The following is a 17281-nucleotide window of genomic DNA, read 5'->3' as shown; positions in this document are numbered from 1 at the left end:
TTTAAAGTGGCCCCCCCACGTCGTTTAAGGTGACTCTTTACATAGTTTTAAATCCCCCCATGTAGTTTTGGTGACTCTTCACATCGTTTAAATTGGCCCCCCCATGTCGTTAAAGGTGACTCTTCACATAGTTTAAGTGGCCCCCCCACATCGTTTAAGGTGACTCTTTACATCGTTTAAATCCCCCCCCCTCCCACATCGTTAAGGTGACTCTTCACATCGTTTAGGTGGCCCCCCCACGTCGTTTAAGGTGACTCTTTATATTGTTTAAATCCCCCCCCTTCCCCACATCATTTAAGGTGACCCTTCACATTGTTTAAACCCCCCCCCCCCCCCCATTGTCCTTTAAGGTGACTCTTTACAGTGTTTAAACCCCCCCCCCCCCCCCACATCGTTTAAGGTGACTCTTCACATCGTGTAAGTGCCCCCCCACGTCGTTTAAGGTGACTCTTTACATTGTTTAAATCCCCCCCCCCCCACATCGTTTAAGGTGACTCTTCACATCGTGTAAGTGCCCCCCCACGTCGTTTAAGGTGACTCTTTACATTGTTTAAATCCCCCCCCCCCCACATCGTTTGAGGTGACTCTTCACATCGTTTAACCCCCCCCCCCCCCACGTCGTTTAAGGTGACTCTTTACATTGTTTAAATCCCCCCCCACATCGTTTAAGGTGACTCTTCACATCGTTTAAGTGGCCCCCCCACGTCAATAAAGGTGACTCTTTACATCGTTTGAATTGCCCCCCCCCCCCCCCCCCCCACATCGTTTAAGGTGACTCTTTACATTGTTTAAATCCCCCCCCACATCGTTTAAGGTGACTCTTCACATCGTTTAAGTGGCCCCCCCACGTCAATAAAGGTGACTCTTTACATCGTTTGAATTGCCCCCCCCCCCCCCCCCACATCGTTTAAGGTGACTCTTTACATCGTTTAAAATGGCGTCCCCACGTCGTTAAAGGTAACTCTTTACATCGTTTGAATCCCCCCCCCCCCCCCCCCGCATCGTTTAATGTGACTCTTCACATTGTTTAAGTGGCCCCACCCCCCACATCGTTTAAGGTGACTCTTCACATCGTTTAAGTGGCCCCCCCACGTCGTTTAAGGTGACTTTTCACATCGTTTGAATCCCCCCCCACGTCGTTTGAGGTGACTCTTTACATCGTTTAAATCCCCCCCCACCCACGTCGTTTAAGGTGACTCTTCACATCGTTTAAATTCCCCCCCACCACGTCGTTTGAGGTGACTCTCCACATCGTTTAAGGTGACTCTTTACATCGTTTAAACCCCCCCCCTCCACATCGTTTAAGGTGACTCTTTACATCGTTGAAATCCCCCCCCCCACATCGTTTAAGGTGACTTTTCACATCGTTTGAATCCCCCCCCCCACGTCGTTTGAGGTGACTCTTTACATCGTTTAAACCCCCCCCTCCACATCGTTTAAGGTGACTCTTTACATCGTTTAAATCCCCCCCACCCACCCACATCGTTTAAGGTGACTCTTCACATCGTTGAAATTCCCCCCCCCCCCCCCCCCCACGTCGTTTGAGGTGACTCTCCACATCGTTTAAGGTGACTCTTCACATCGTTTGAATCCCCTCCCCCCCACGTCGTTTGAGGTGACTCTCCACATCGTTTAAGGTGACTCTTTACATCGGTTAAACCCCCCCCCCCCTTCCACATCGTTTAAGGTGACTCTTCACATCGTTTAAATCCCCCCCACCCACCCACATCGTTTAAGGTGACTCTTCACATCGTTGAAATTCCCCCCCCCCCCCACGTCGTTTGAGGTGACTCTCCACATCGTTTAACCCCCCCCCCCCCCCCACGTCGTTTGAGGTGACTCTCCACATCGTTTAAGGTGACTCTTCACATCGTTTGAATCCCCTCCCCCCCACGTCGTTTGAGGTGACTCTCCACATCGTTTAAGGTGACTCTTTACATCGTTTAAACCCCCCCCCCCTTCCACATCGTTTAAGGTGACTCTTCACATCGTTTAAAGTGGACCCCCACGTTGTTTAAAGGATTACTGAAATGAGATCTTCCTATTTAAACGGGGATAGCAGGTCCATTCCATATGTCATACTTGATCATTTCGCGATATTGCCATATTTTTGCTGAAAGGATTTAATAGAGAACATCCACGATAAAGTTTGCAACTTTTGGTCGCTAATAAAAAAAGCCTTGCCTGTACCGGAAGTAGCAGACGATGACGTCACAAGGGTGAGGGCTCCTCACATCCTCACATTGTTTATAATGGGAGCCTCCAGCAGCAAGAGCTATTTGGACCGAGAAAGCGACAATTTTCGCATTAATTTGAGCGAGGATGAAAGATTCGTGGCTGATATTGATAGCGAAAGACTAAAAAAAAAAAAAAATAAATAAAATAAATTTAAAAACAAAAAAAGGCGATTGTATTGGGGGGCAATTCAGATGTTTTTAGACACATTTACTAGGATAATTCTGAGAAATCCCTTATCTTACTGTTGTGTTGCTAGTGTTTTAGTGAGTTTAATAGTACCTGATAGTCAGAGGGGTGTGTCCATGGGCAGAGGTGGGTAGTAACGCGCTACATTTACTCCGTTACATCTACTTGAGTAACTTTTGGGATAAATTATACTTCTAAGAGTAGTTTTTATGCAACATACTTTTACTTTTACTTGAGTATATTTATAGAGAAGAAACGCTACTTTTACTCTGTTCCATTTATCTACATTCAGCTCGTTACTCGCTACTTTTTTAATCTATCTATTAATGTTTGTTTTGGTTTTTCAAAGTAGGATCTACGCATGTCTGCGTTTCACCAATCAAATGCAGTCGCTGGTGACGTTGGACCAATCAAACAGAGCCAGGCGGTCACATGACCGTCACACGTAAAACCCGACTTAAACAAGTTGAAAAACTTATTAGGGTGTTACTATTTAGTGGTCAATTGTACGGAATATGTACTGTACTGTGAAATCTACTAATACAAGTTTCAATCAATCAATTAAAAGTGTGAAGGAAAAAAGACACTTTTTATTTCAACCGTACTTCCCGTCAAAAGCCTAAAGACTGATCGCACATTTCCTGTTTTCACAATAAAAGTGCCGCTCCATCGCGCCTGCGCTAACAAAATAAGAGTCACCGAAAGCCAGCGCAAACAAGCTAGCAAGCTACGGAGTTTGCCGCCAATTTATTTCTTGTAAAGTGTATAAAAACGAATATGGAAGCTGGACAAATAAAATGCCAAAAAACAACGACTTTCATGTGGTATTAGACAGAAAAGAGGAACCTTTTTTCTCCTCCATTTGAAAACGTGGACGTTATCAGCACTATACTGTCTGATTCCAATCAATGCAAGTCATCAGAATCAGGTAATACACCAACTTATATTCTAATCTTCATGAAAGATAGGAATCTATGTGTTAAACATGCATGTATATTCATTAAAACTCCTTTAACATGTCAACAAAAACGAGAAAATAAATAAATATAAATTATATACTGTATATAAAAATGTATATATGTATATATATATGTATATATATATATATTATATGTGTGTATATGTATATATGAGGTAGATCACCTCGACTTGGTCATTTATTAAGTAATTGATTAACGTTGCAAAACTTATTGGGGTGTTACCATTTAGTGGTTAATTGTACAGAATATGTACTGTACTGTACAATCTACTAATACAAGTTTCAATCAATCAATCAATCAATCAATCAATCAATCAATCAATGCCTACTGAGCCTATGGTGTTGTTAAGTTACTGTGGCTCAATGTGCCTTAATTTTTTATTTATTTTAATGTACTATTATTTAATATATAATATTGTTTTAGTTGTTTAAGAGATATTTCTGGCTCTGAATTTGCTCGTTGCTATTTTTATGTTTTTGTGCATTATTTGTTGCCGTAATCAGGTTACTCCTCAGTTACTCAGTACTTGAGTGGTTTTTTCACAACATACTTTTTACTTTTACTCAAGTAAATATTTGGGTGACTACTCCTTACTTTTACTTGAGTAATAAATCTCTAAAGTAACACTACTCTTACTTGAGTACAATTTCTGGCTACTCTACCCACCTCTGTCCACGGGTGTGTTGACGCCAGTCTCTAAGGGAAGTCACGGCAGCTGCATGGACGGCGCAAGAACCGCTGATCTCCGGTAAGAGGCGACTTTTTAACACAATTTTCTCACCAAAACCTGCTGGTTGACAAGTGGTCGGGAGATCCATGTTCGCTCGACCGCTCTGATCCATAGTAAAGTTTCACCTCCGGGAATTTCAAACAAGGAATCACCGTGTGTTTTTGTGGCTAAAGGCTAAAGCTTCCCACCTCCATCTTTCTACTTTGACTTCTCCATTATTAATTGAACAAATTGCAAAAGATTCAGCAACACAGATGTGCAGAATACTGTGTAATTGCGTCATGAAAAGAGACGACTTTTAGCCGCAAATGGTGCTGGCTAATATGTCCCCTCCAACCAATAACGTCACAAACATGCGTCATCATTCCGCGACGTTTTCAACAGGAAACTCCGCAGGAAATTTAAAATTGTAATTTAGTAAACCACAAAGGCCGTATTGGCATGTGTTGCAATGTTAATATTTCATCATTGATGTATAAACTATCAGACTACGTGGTCGGTAGTAGTGGGTTTCAGTAAGCCTTCAAGGTGACTCTTCACATCGTTTAAATTGGCCCCCCCACGTCGTTAAAGGTGACTCGTCACATAGTTTTATGTGCCCCCCCCACATTGTTTAAGGTGACTCTTTACATCGTTTAAGTGGCCCCGCCACATCGTTTAAGGTGACTCTTCACATCATTTAACGTGGCAAAACCACATAGTTTAATTTGGCCTGCCACATAGTTTAGGTGACTCTTTACACTGTAAACGTGGCCCTCCCCCCACATCATTAAAAGTGACTCACCACATAGTTGATGATGCAATAACTTCATGCTGACAGACTCATGGTCTGAAGCCCAGATATGGCCTGCTACCTCATTTAATTTGGCCCTTGTACACGGTTTAATGTGGCATGCCACGTCATTTAAAGTGACCCTTCCAGATCATTTATTGTGGCGTGCCACATCATTTAAAGTGGCCCTTCCAGATTGTTTAATGTGGCGTGACCATGCCAAGTCATTTAAAGTGGCCCTTCCAAGTCATTTAAAATGGCGAGCCACATATTTAAATTGGCCCTTCCACATCGCTTAATTGCCCGTCACATCATTTAAAGTGGTCGCGGCCTGCTTGAAGCAGCCCGCCATGTAAAGTGACTTTGTGCAAGTGGCCCTGCATGTATTAGAAAGGCGTGTATGTATTAGAAAGGACTGCATGTATTAGGAAGGAGAGTGTGATTTAGAAAGAAGTGTATATTTTAGAAAGGACTGCATGTATTAGAAAGGAGTGTATGTATTTGTTGGAAAATAGTGCATGTACAAACCCCGTTTCCATATGAGTTGGGAAATTGTGTTAGATGTAAATATAAACGGAATACAATGATTGGCAAATTCTTTTCAACCCATATTCAGTTGAATATGCTACAAAGACAACATATTTGATGTTCAAACTGATAAACATTTTTTTTGTGTGTGCAAATAATCATTAACTTTAGAATTTGATGCCAGCAACACATGACAAAGAAGTTGGGAAAGGTGGCAATAAATACTGATTAAGTTGAGGAATGCTCATCAAACACTTATTTGGAACATCCCACAGGTGTGCAGGCTAATTAAGTGCTATGATTGGGTTTAAAAACAGCTTCCCAAAAAATGTTCACAAGAAAGGATGGTGTGAGGTACACCCCTTTGTCCACTACTGTGTGAGCAAATAGTCAAACAGTTGAAGAACAACATTTCTCAAACTCCAATTGCAAGAAATTTAGTGATTTCAACATCTACGGTCCATAATATCATCAAAAGGTTCAGAGAATCTGGAGAAATCACTCCACGTAAGTGGTATGGCCGGAAACCAACCCAGAATGACCGTGACCTTCCATCCCTCAGACGACACTGTATCAAAAAACGATATCAATCTCTAAAGGATATCACCACAAGGACTCAGGAACACTTTAGAAAACCACTGTCACTAAATACAGTTGGTCGCTACATCTGTAAGTGCAAGTTAAAGCTCTACTATGCAAAGCCAAAGCCATTTATCAACAACATCCAGAAACGCCACCGGCTTCTCTGGGTTCGAGATCATCTAAGATGAACTGATGCAGAGTGGAAAAGTGTTCTGTGGTCTGACGAGTCCACATCTCAAATTGTTTTTGGAAACTATGGACATTTGTGTCCTCAGGAACAACGAGGAAAAGAACCATCCGGATTGTTATCGGCGCAAAGTTAAAAAGCCAGCATCTGTGATGGTATGGGGGTGCATTAGTGCCCAAGGCATGGGTAACTTACACATATGTGATGGCACCATTAATGCTGAAAGGTACATACAAGTTTTGAAGCAACATATATTGCCATTCAAACAACGTTATCATGGACGCCCCTGCTTACTGTATTTCAGCAAGACAATGCTACACCACGTGTTACAACAACGTGGCGTCATAGTAAAAGAGTCCGGGTTTTACACTGGCCTGCCTGTAGTCCAGACCTGTCTCCCACTGAAAATTTTGAATTCTAAAACACGACAGAGGAGACCCCGGACTGTTGAACGATTGAAGCTCTACATCAAGCAAAAATGGTAAAGAATTCCACTTTCAAAGATTCAACATTTTCCTCAGTTCTTAAATGTTTATTGAGTGTTGTTAAAAGAAAAAGTGATGTAACACAGTGGTGAACATGCCCTTTCCCGACTACTTTGGAACGTGTTGCTGCCATGAAATTCTAAGTTAATTATTATTTGCAAAAAAAAAAAAGTTTATGAGTTTGAACATCAAATATGTTGTCTTTGTAGTGCATTCAACTGAAAATGGGTTGAAAAGGATTTGCAAATCATTGTATTCCGTTTATATTGACATCCAACACAATTTCCCAACTCATATGGAAACGGGGCTTGTATTATAAAGGAGTGCATGTATTAGAAAGAGTCAGTGAGACATGAAATATGATGTTGAGTGCGTGTTGGGAGAAGAAGCCAAGGCGAAGGCCACGCTGGTGTCACTGCTGATGGCTGCTGATTGCTGAGGCCCATGGCCGCCAAGTGCCGTCCCCTCAGGGCCAAACACACTTTTGAGAAGAAGAAGGAACTCTTTGAGGCGAGGCGTGGAGGGAGGCAGGGAGGGAGGGAGGGAGGGAGGGAGAGAGACCTCCTCACTCTCGCTCCAGCAGCAGCTTCGCCTCGGGCGCCAACGCCGCCATTGTGGCGCTTCATCTTGCCGATGTTCCTGCCAGCCTGTCACAGCACTCCTCGCCACGCCGCATTGTGGCCCTCGCTCAGACCCCCGCTCCCCTCTCCTCAACCTTCTACCATTTATACAGAAATACGTCTAATAACATCACTTACATAAATCTATATGTGTATATATATATATATATATATATATATACTGTATATGTATGTCTAATAATATCACATACATATATCTATATGTATATATATATACATATATGTATGTCTAATAACATCACATACATATACATATATGTAAATACATACATGTATGTCTAATAATATCCATCCATCCATTTTCTACCGCGTGTCCCTTTTGGGATAGCAAGGGGCGCTGGTGCCTATCTCAGCTACAATCGGGTGGAAGGTGGCGTACACCCTGGACAAGTCGCCACCTCATCGCAGGGCCAACACAGATAGACAGACAACATTCACACTCACATTCACACACTAGGGACCATTTAGTGTTGCAACTCAGTATTCTTCTTCCTCCAAACACGACAAGTTGAGTTTATACCAAAAAGTTATATTTTGGTTTCATCTGACCACATGACATTCTCCCAATCCTCTGCTGTATCATCCATGTATCCATTTTGGTATAAACTTAACTCGTCGTGTTTGGAGGAAGAAGAATACTGAGTTGCATCCCAAGAACACCGCACCTACTGTGAAGCATGGGGGTGGAAACATTATACTTTGGGGCTGTTTTTCTGCTAAGGGGACAGGACGACTGATCCGTGTTAAGAAAAGAATGAATGGGGCCATGTATCGTGAGATTTTGAGCCAAAACCTCCTTCCATCAGTGAGAGCTTTGAATGGTTGATCAAAAACTTATTTTCCAATATAATTTACAAATAAATTCTTTAAAATTCCTACAATGTGAATTCCTGGATTTGTTTTTTCACATTCTGTCTCTCACAGTTGAAGTGTACCTATGATGAAAATTATAGACCTCTGTCATCATTTTAAGTGGGAGAACCTGCACAATCGATGGCTGACTAAATATTTTTTTGCCCCACTGTATATGTATATATATATATATCTATATATATATATATATATATATATATATATATATACATACATACACATATATACATATATAGTATGAGTGTACAAAAGACAATAAAAGAAAATTGACATCTTATTATCAGTGGCGGAGCAGGAAGGGACTTGGAGTGAGTTTGCAGTACAATTGAATATGTTACAGCCTGTCATTTATTCCCTGACAAACAGGCCCCCACAGATAAAGGGCTCCTATGCAGGGTGCAGGATGTGTTTATATTGCAGACATACCTTCTACATGTCACACATTGATATAGTAATATTGTATAATATTTTTATTCTTCTTGCTCAAGGGCAAGTGTGACTCACATCCTGTTCCCACACTCCTGTCTGAACAAGGTGTGCATCTCTTACCTGTCTTGGAATTTCCTCTCGGTCCTGGAAAACAGCTGCTGGTGGAATTATATGGTATGCAGCAATATGAAGATGTACTTCATAGGTGAAGATGCTAACTCACGCAATTAGCCTCGCCTAGCATTCTGCCACTGGGACTCAATGTTGGAATTTATACGTCAGACTATCCTCTTGTATATTCATTCATGTTCATTTTTTTGGACAACAGAAGCTGTTAGGATTCTTCCTGGAGTCAGGGGAGAAAATACAGGTATAAACTTATGTGTTATCAAAAATATATATAAATACTGTATTTATATATACATACACACACACACACACACACACATATATATATATATATATATATGTATGTGTATATATATATATATATATATATATATATATATACACACATATATATATATATATATATATATATATATATATATATATATATATATATATATATATATTCGTATTTTTTTTAAAATAAATGTTTGAAAAAGAAGAAGCAATTTAGATTCAGGATGAATAAGACTTGCAATTTGTTTGGTAATCAATTTTTGGGCACCGCCTATTACACAGTATTTATTGTGAAATATAGCAGTAATCATAATACATGATTTGAAGTATTTCGAGAGAGAACTATTATTACAATGAATGTTTCTATCAACTTCAATAAAATGTTGATGTTTTTTTAAAAATCAAAGCTGTATTGTGTTATAATAATAATAATAATAATAATAATAATAATAATAATGATGATAATAACTCCCAAACTGATTTCTCGTTATTTGATGACGTCACATGGAGTGTTTATGCACAGATAATCATTTTTTCCCAGCGTCCCTGAAGAGGCCGACAAAGGCTAGTATCCCGGGAGTCCCTGAACGCAGCAGCAAGTAAAGTTAGTGGTGTTGCAACTTTAGTGCACAATCTTTGTTTTCATCACTTCGGTGCACCGTCCTTCTTTTGTCTTCTTCCTCACCTACTTCCAGTGTGCCGAGGATGCAAAGTGAGGCAAGAACGATGACGTCTCCGCGGTAATTTCCGCTATGTCGCAGGCCAGGTGGTGAACTTGTTGCTGCCATGCGTCACTAGCTCACTGGCTAGCGCGCCGTAGACCTGCTCTTCAGCAACTTGGCCGGCAAGGAGTCCGAAAATGTGCAGAAAGTCGCGTCGCTTCACTCCGGAGGGGAAACTTTTCTCCGGCCCAACTTGGTGGAAAGTGTCCGCCCTGGCTGCGCTGCTGCTGGTCGTGTTGGCCTCGACGTGCTGGGCGGAGGAAGCCTCTTGTCATGGAGCCTACGATCTTTACTTCGTCCTGGACAAGTAAGTCTCCTCTCCAAATACCATCTTTACTTCGTCCTGGACAAGTCTCCTCTCTAAATACGATCTTTACTTCGTCCTGGACAAAGTAAGTCTCCCCCTCAACTCTCTATACTGGAATACATGTGTCAATACATGCTTTCATAACATAACATAGTAAACATACCACATCACAACATAACTTAGCAAACACCATAACACAACATAACATAGCAAACATCACAACATAACTTGGCAAACACCATAACACATCACAACATAGCAAACATAACACATCACAACATAACATAGCAAACACCATAACACATCACAACATAGCATAGCAAACATAACACATCACAACATAACATCCATCCATCCATTTTCTACCGCTTATTCCCTTTCACATAGCAAACACCATAACACATCACAACATAGCATAGCAAACATAACACATCACGACATAGAATAGCAAACATAACACATCACAACATAGCATAGCAAACATAACACATCACAACATAACATAGCAAACATCATAACACATCACAACATACCATAGTAAACACCATAACACTTCACAACATAGCATAGCAAACATCACAACATAACATAGCAAACATAACACATCACAACATAACATAGCAAACAATACAACATAACATAGCAAACACCATAACACATCACAACATATCATAGCAAACAAAACACATCACAACATAGCACAGCAAACATCACAACATATCATAGCAAACATAACACATCACAACATAACATAGCAAACATAACACATTTTACAACATAACAGCAAACACCATAACACATCACAACATAGCATAGCAAACATCACAACATAACATAGCAAACATAACACATCACAACATAACATAGCAAACAACACAACATAACATAGAAAACATCATAACACATCACAACATAACATAGCAAACATCATAACACATCACAACATAACATAGCAAACACCATAACACATTACAACATAGCATAGCAAACATAACACATCACAACATAACATAGCAAACATTACATATCACAACATAACACAGCAAGCATAACACACCAAAACATAATAGCAAACATAACACATCAAAACATAACATAGCAAACATTACACATCACAACACAACATAGCAAACATAACACATCACAACATAACATAGCAAACATAACACATCACAACATAACATAGCAAACAGTATTACACAACATAGCAAACAGTATTACACAACATGACATAGGAAACATAACATAGCAAACATAACACATCATAACATAACATAGCAAACATCATTACATATCACAACATAACATCGCAAACATTATAACACATCACAACATAACATAGCAAACATCATAACACATCATAACATAACATAGCAAACGTAACACATCACATCACAACATAACATAGCAAACATAACACATCACAACATAACATAGCAAACATCATAACACAACATAACATAAAATAGCAAACATTACACATCACAACATAACATAGCAAACATCATAAGACATTACAACATAACATAGCAAACATAAAACATCACAACATAACATAGAAAACATCATTACATATCACAGCATAACAGCAAACATCACAACATAACATAGCAAACATCATTACACATCACAACATAACATAGCAAACATAACATCACAACATAACATAGCAAACATCATTTCACATCGCAGCATAACATAGCAAACATCACAACAACATAGCAAACATTACACATCACAGCATAACATAGCAAACATCACAACATAACATAGCAAACATCATGACACATCACAACATATATCAAATATCATTACAGATCACAACATAACATAGCAAACATCACAACATAACAGCAAACATTACACATCACAACATAACATAGCAAACATCATAACACATCACAACATAACATAGCAAACATCATAACACATCACAACATAACATAGCAAACATCACAACATAACATAGCAAACATAACACATCACAACATAACATAGCAAACATCACAACATAACATAGCAAACATCACAACATAACATAGCAAACATCACAACATAATATAGCAAACATCCTAACACATCACAAGTTCACAACATAACATAGCAAACATTACACATCACAACATAACATAGCAAACATAACACATCACAACATAACAAAGCAAACATCACAACATAACATAGCAAACATCACAACATAATATAGCAAACATCATAACACATCACAAGTTCACAACATAACATAGCAAACATCACAACATAACATAGCAAACATCACAACATAACATAGCAAACATCACAACATAACATAGCAAACATCACAACATAACATAGCAAACATCACAACATAACATAGCAAACGTCACAACATAACATAGCAAACATCACAACATAACATAGCAAACATCACAACATAACATAGCAAACATCACAACATAACATAGCAAACATCACAACATAACATAGCAAACGTCACAACATAATATAGCAAACATCATAACACATCACAATTTCACAACATAACATAGCAAACATCATTACACATCACAACATAACATAGCAAATATCACAACATAACATAGCAAACATCACAACATAATATAGCAAACATCATAACACATCACAAGTTCACAACATAACATAGCAAACATTACACATCACAACATAACATAGCAAACATCACAACATAACATAGCAAACATCACAACATAATATAGCAAACATAACACATCACAACATTACATAGCAAACATCACAACATAACATAGCAAATATCACAACATAACATAACAAACGTCACAACATAATATAGCAAACATCATAACACATCACAAGTTCACAACATAACATAGCAAACATCATTACACATCACAACATAACATAGCAAACATTACACATCACAACATAACATAGCAAACATAACACATCACAACATAACATAGCAAACATCACAACATAACATAGCAAACATCACAACAAAATATAGCAGACATCATAACACATCACAAGTTCACAACATAACATAGCAAACATTACACATCACAACATAACATAGCAAACATAACACAACATAATATAGCAAACATCACAACATAACATAGCAAACATCATAACATAATATAGCAAACATCATAACACATCACAAGTTTTACAACATAACATAGCAAACTTCATAACATTACATAGCAAACATCACAACATAACATAGCAAACATCACAACATAACATAGCAAACATCACAACATAATATAGCAAACATTACAACATAACATAGCAAACATCACAACATAATATAGCAAACATCATAACACACCACAAGATCACAAAATAACATAGCAAACATCATTACAAATCACAACATAACATAGCAAACATTACACATCACAACATAACATAGCAAACATAACACATCACAACATAACATAGCAAACATCACAACATAACATAGCAAACATCACAACATAATATAGCAAACATCATAACACATCACAAGTCCACAACATAACATAGCAAACATCATAACACATCACAAAATAACATAGCAAACATAACACATGACAACACAACATAGCAAACATAACACATCACAACACAACATAGCAAACATAACACATCACAACATAGCAAACATAACACATCACAAAATAACATAGCAAACATAACACATCACGACATAACATAGCAAACATAATACATCACAACATACCATAGCAAGCATGTCCCCGAGTGGCTGTGAAATGTACCCAGAGTGCTTTGCGCCAGCCCACCATTGTCGTCTAAGGCTGCTTCTTTTCCTCCTTCCTCTTGTTGTGGGGCAGACTGGCTCGTGCGTGCACATGCATCCTCCACTCTGGCCATTTGTAATACAAAGTAGCGCCCGGTTGTCCGTAGACTCGCTAGCAGACGGGGAGAAGAGCCTGTCGAAGTATAGGCACGTAGATAAAACCGTAAAACATCATTTATGCAACCAAAGAACTGGCACTGCATATTATGTAGACTAGTGTTTCCTAACCGTAGGGCCGTGGCCCATCGTTGGGCCGCCAAAAAATCTGTTTCTCAGCTGTGGTCTGCACTCAGTTGTAATGCTCCTTTCCACCACCTGTGGCAGTAATAACAATATCAAGGAAGAAGTTTACCAAGCGCAAAAATTATGACTAAAAAGGTGAAATTGTATTTCCATTTGCACTTTCATTTTATTGACAGTTTATTTGAGAAACCTATTCATTAATATTTAGTTTATTTATTCTAGCACAAACTTATTGTATGTAAAACAAAAAAAGGCAGTTATTTCTGCAGCATGTTTGGTTAGTACTTGTTTTTCTAGTCAACATGACCTAATCATAAGGTTTATCTGCTAACTAAATCATCATCTTTTGTTCATTTGACAAGTTTATAACTGGCTAATTTAGATATCAGTATTGAATACGATTCAAATCAAATATGCATGGAAACACTCCTACAGACATCACACACAGGATTCTCTAAGAGGTAAGAATTGTTTTAGTTATATTGCAAAACTTACGAACGTTGCTTGCAGTGATGAATGAAGACTCCATACGAGTAGGAACGCCATGGACGGCTAGAAGACGGAACGGCACTTTTACTTCCAGCCAAAAGCTTCGTCTATACAATTTAGCTTCAGTGAACAAGCTGGTCCAAAAGATGGCGCCCGAGCATAAACAATAACACAGCTTGTCAGTGTATTTGCTTCTTTTAAAAAAACTACAAGCATTATGGCCGTCAGCACAGAAAAAGCCATAAATTAGCCGTACTGTTTCATAAGCCGCAGGTTTCAAAGGGTAGTCCGGAATTGAAGATATTTAATTTACTGCTAATAAATGTTTTCTTTCTTGCTTCTTCAACTTTACTGAGCACTTTTGCTTTCAAGCAAACTTTGCAGCTAGTTTAGCGGTTGGCATACCTGCTCTTAGTGCGCAACGTGTTTTGCCTCGTCCTCCAGTGATTATGGTACTAGGTAATGGCTGCATAGAGTGAAAGGAAAGGTGTTTGCCACAATTCAAGTTGTTGGGTGACGTGAAGAGGCAGGGGTTAAAATCTGCATGAAGATGGGGAAACTTGAGAAGATGAATCATGAAAATGACTCCCAGCTGCTCGTCATTATGTTTCCTGTCAGCGCCAAGTCAGCAATGGTGGAGATAGGAGTTGAGAACAAGCAGTAAATATCAAAGGGAGATCCAGGGAAAGGGCGTGGTGCCTTCATGTTCATGTGGTGCGTTCATGTTCATGTGGTGCCTTCATGTTCACGTGGTGCGTTCATGTTCATGTTCATTTGGTGCGCTCATGTTCACGTGGTACTTTCATGTTCATGTTCTTGTTCAGGTGGTGCGTTCATGTTCACGTGGTGCCTTCATGTTCACGTGGTGCCTTCATGTTCACGTGGTGCGTTCATGTGCATGTGGTGCCGTCATGTTCATGTGGTGCGTTCATGTGCATGTGGTGCCGTCATGTTCATGTAGTGCGTTCATGTTAATGTGGTGCCTTCATGTTCACGTTGATGGAAAGACTTACCTTGGAATGTTAGACAGGCCTCCTCTCTTCATGTCTTGAAATGGCTCTTAAAAACAGACGTTTATTCCCTGGCCTTTAACACTCTGTTGTCTCCATCCTGCTACGGTGTCCCACAATGCACCTGCTGTCAACCTCTTTTTTTGTTCTTATATATTTGTTTTTATGGTGTTGTGTTTTGTGTTGTGTTGTGTTGTGTTATCTTTTCAGCTGCCTTTTGTGCAGCACGTTGGCTCCTCCTGTGCTGAAGTTTAAATGTGTTTAATAAATGAAGTTGATGTTGTTGTCAGGACAGTGAAGTGTAAGTTGTGTGTGCTGGCCTGAAGGACACCAAAATGTTCCTTGGTGGATGATGCAAAACAGGAAGGAAGAGGAGTTGCGTCATCCAGCAGAAGAAACCCTTGCCAGGCAGCTGCTAACTTGAGTGTGGCCATGCTGTGTTGTGTAGCTCCACCTAAATGTGTTGTAGACCCCTTCTACTACTTTATTGTTATGTCATGTTGTGTAGCTCCACTTAAATGTGTTGTAGACCCCTTCTACTACTTTATTGTTATGTCATGTTGTGTAGCTCCACTTTAAAGTGTTGTAGACCCCTTCTACTACTTTATTGTTATGTCATGTTGTGTAGCTCCACTTAAATGTGTTGTAGACCCCTTCTACTACTTTATTGTTATGTCATGTTGTGTAGCTCCACTTTAAAGTGTTGTAGACCCCTTCTACTACTTTATTGTTATGTCATGTTGTGTAGCTCCACTTAAGTGTGTTGTGGACCCCTTCTACTACTTTATTGTTATGTCATGTTGTGTAGCTCCACTTAAGTGTGTTGTAGACCCCTTCTACTACTTTATTGTTATGTCATGTTGTGTAGCTCCACTTAAGTGTGTTGTAGACCCGTTCTACTACTTTATTATGTCATGTTGTGTAGCTCCACTTAAGTGTGTTGTAGACCCCTTCTACTAATTTGTTATGTCATGTTGTGTAGCTCCACTTAAGTGTGTTGTAGACCCCCTTCTACTTTATTGTTATGTCATTTTGTGTAGCTCCACTTAAGTGTGTTGTAGACCCCTTCTACTACTTGTTATGTCATGTTGTGTAGCTCCACTTAAGTGTGTTCTAGACCCCTTCTACTACTTTATTCTTATCTCCCGCTGGCTACAGTCCCCTAAATGTGACTTTTTAGGGGGGATTTTGCCTGTCATTCACAATTCTTATGCCAAACAAGAACATATGTTTGTCTTTTTTTATGCATTCTAACGCGTAAAATGTGGCAAGTAAGAGGTGGCTAACAATGCAGATAATTGAAGTAGATTATTGTGCCTCTAAAACTCCTAAAGACATAGTGCCAACACTATTCCATTTACATGTGTTGATCTAAATGTTAACAAGTGTTAGAAATATTTGTATTTTATTTATTTACTGCTTTAACACACCTTCACTGTTGCATGATTTCATCCTTTGTCTCCTTTCAGGTCGGGAAGTGTAGCCACCGATTGGTTTGAGATCTACTCCTTTGTCAGGAACCTCACGGAACGATTTGTCAGGTGAGTGCGGGCTCAGAGGAATAGGTTTTGGTCAGGCGGACACTTCACATACGTGGGCTTGTGCAGCAACAACAACAACAACAGAAAGTAAAAATAGGAAGGAACCCAAATTGCAAGAGACAAAGTTCCAATAGTGTCAATACTGCAGC

The 17281-nt window shown here is 39.3% G+C and overlaps 1 protein-coding gene across 3 annotated transcripts in view; it reads left to right on the top strand.

Moving 5' to 3' along the window:
* Positions 1–9580: 9580 nt before the first annotated feature.
* Positions 9581–17281, top strand: part of antxr2a (ANTXR cell adhesion molecule 2a) — a 116319-nt gene continuing 108618 nt past the window's right edge. Inside the window, exons 1-2 of one of the 3 annotated variants that reach the window (XM_061904951.1) lie at positions 9581–10065; positions 17061–17132. In XM_061904951.1, coding sequence (XP_061760935.1) covers positions 9896–10065; positions 17061–17132 — 242 coding nt within the window. In that variant the 5' untranslated portion in view covers positions 9581–9895. Of the gene's footprint in view, positions 10151–17060; positions 17133–17281 lie in introns of all 3 variants that reach the window. The other 2 variants (XM_061904952.1, XM_061904953.1) reach the window with 2 other exon arrangements.

Source organism: Nerophis ophidion, linkage group LG01 (genome assembly GCF_033978795.1).
Source record: "Nerophis ophidion isolate RoL-2023_Sa linkage group LG01, RoL_Noph_v1.0, whole genome shotgun sequence".
Classification (NCBI taxonomy): domain Eukaryota; kingdom Metazoa; phylum Chordata; class Actinopteri; order Syngnathiformes; family Syngnathidae; genus Nerophis; species Nerophis ophidion.
The sequence above is the reverse complement of the archived record's forward strand: the minus strand, read 5'-3'. Positions and strand labels throughout refer to the sequence as shown.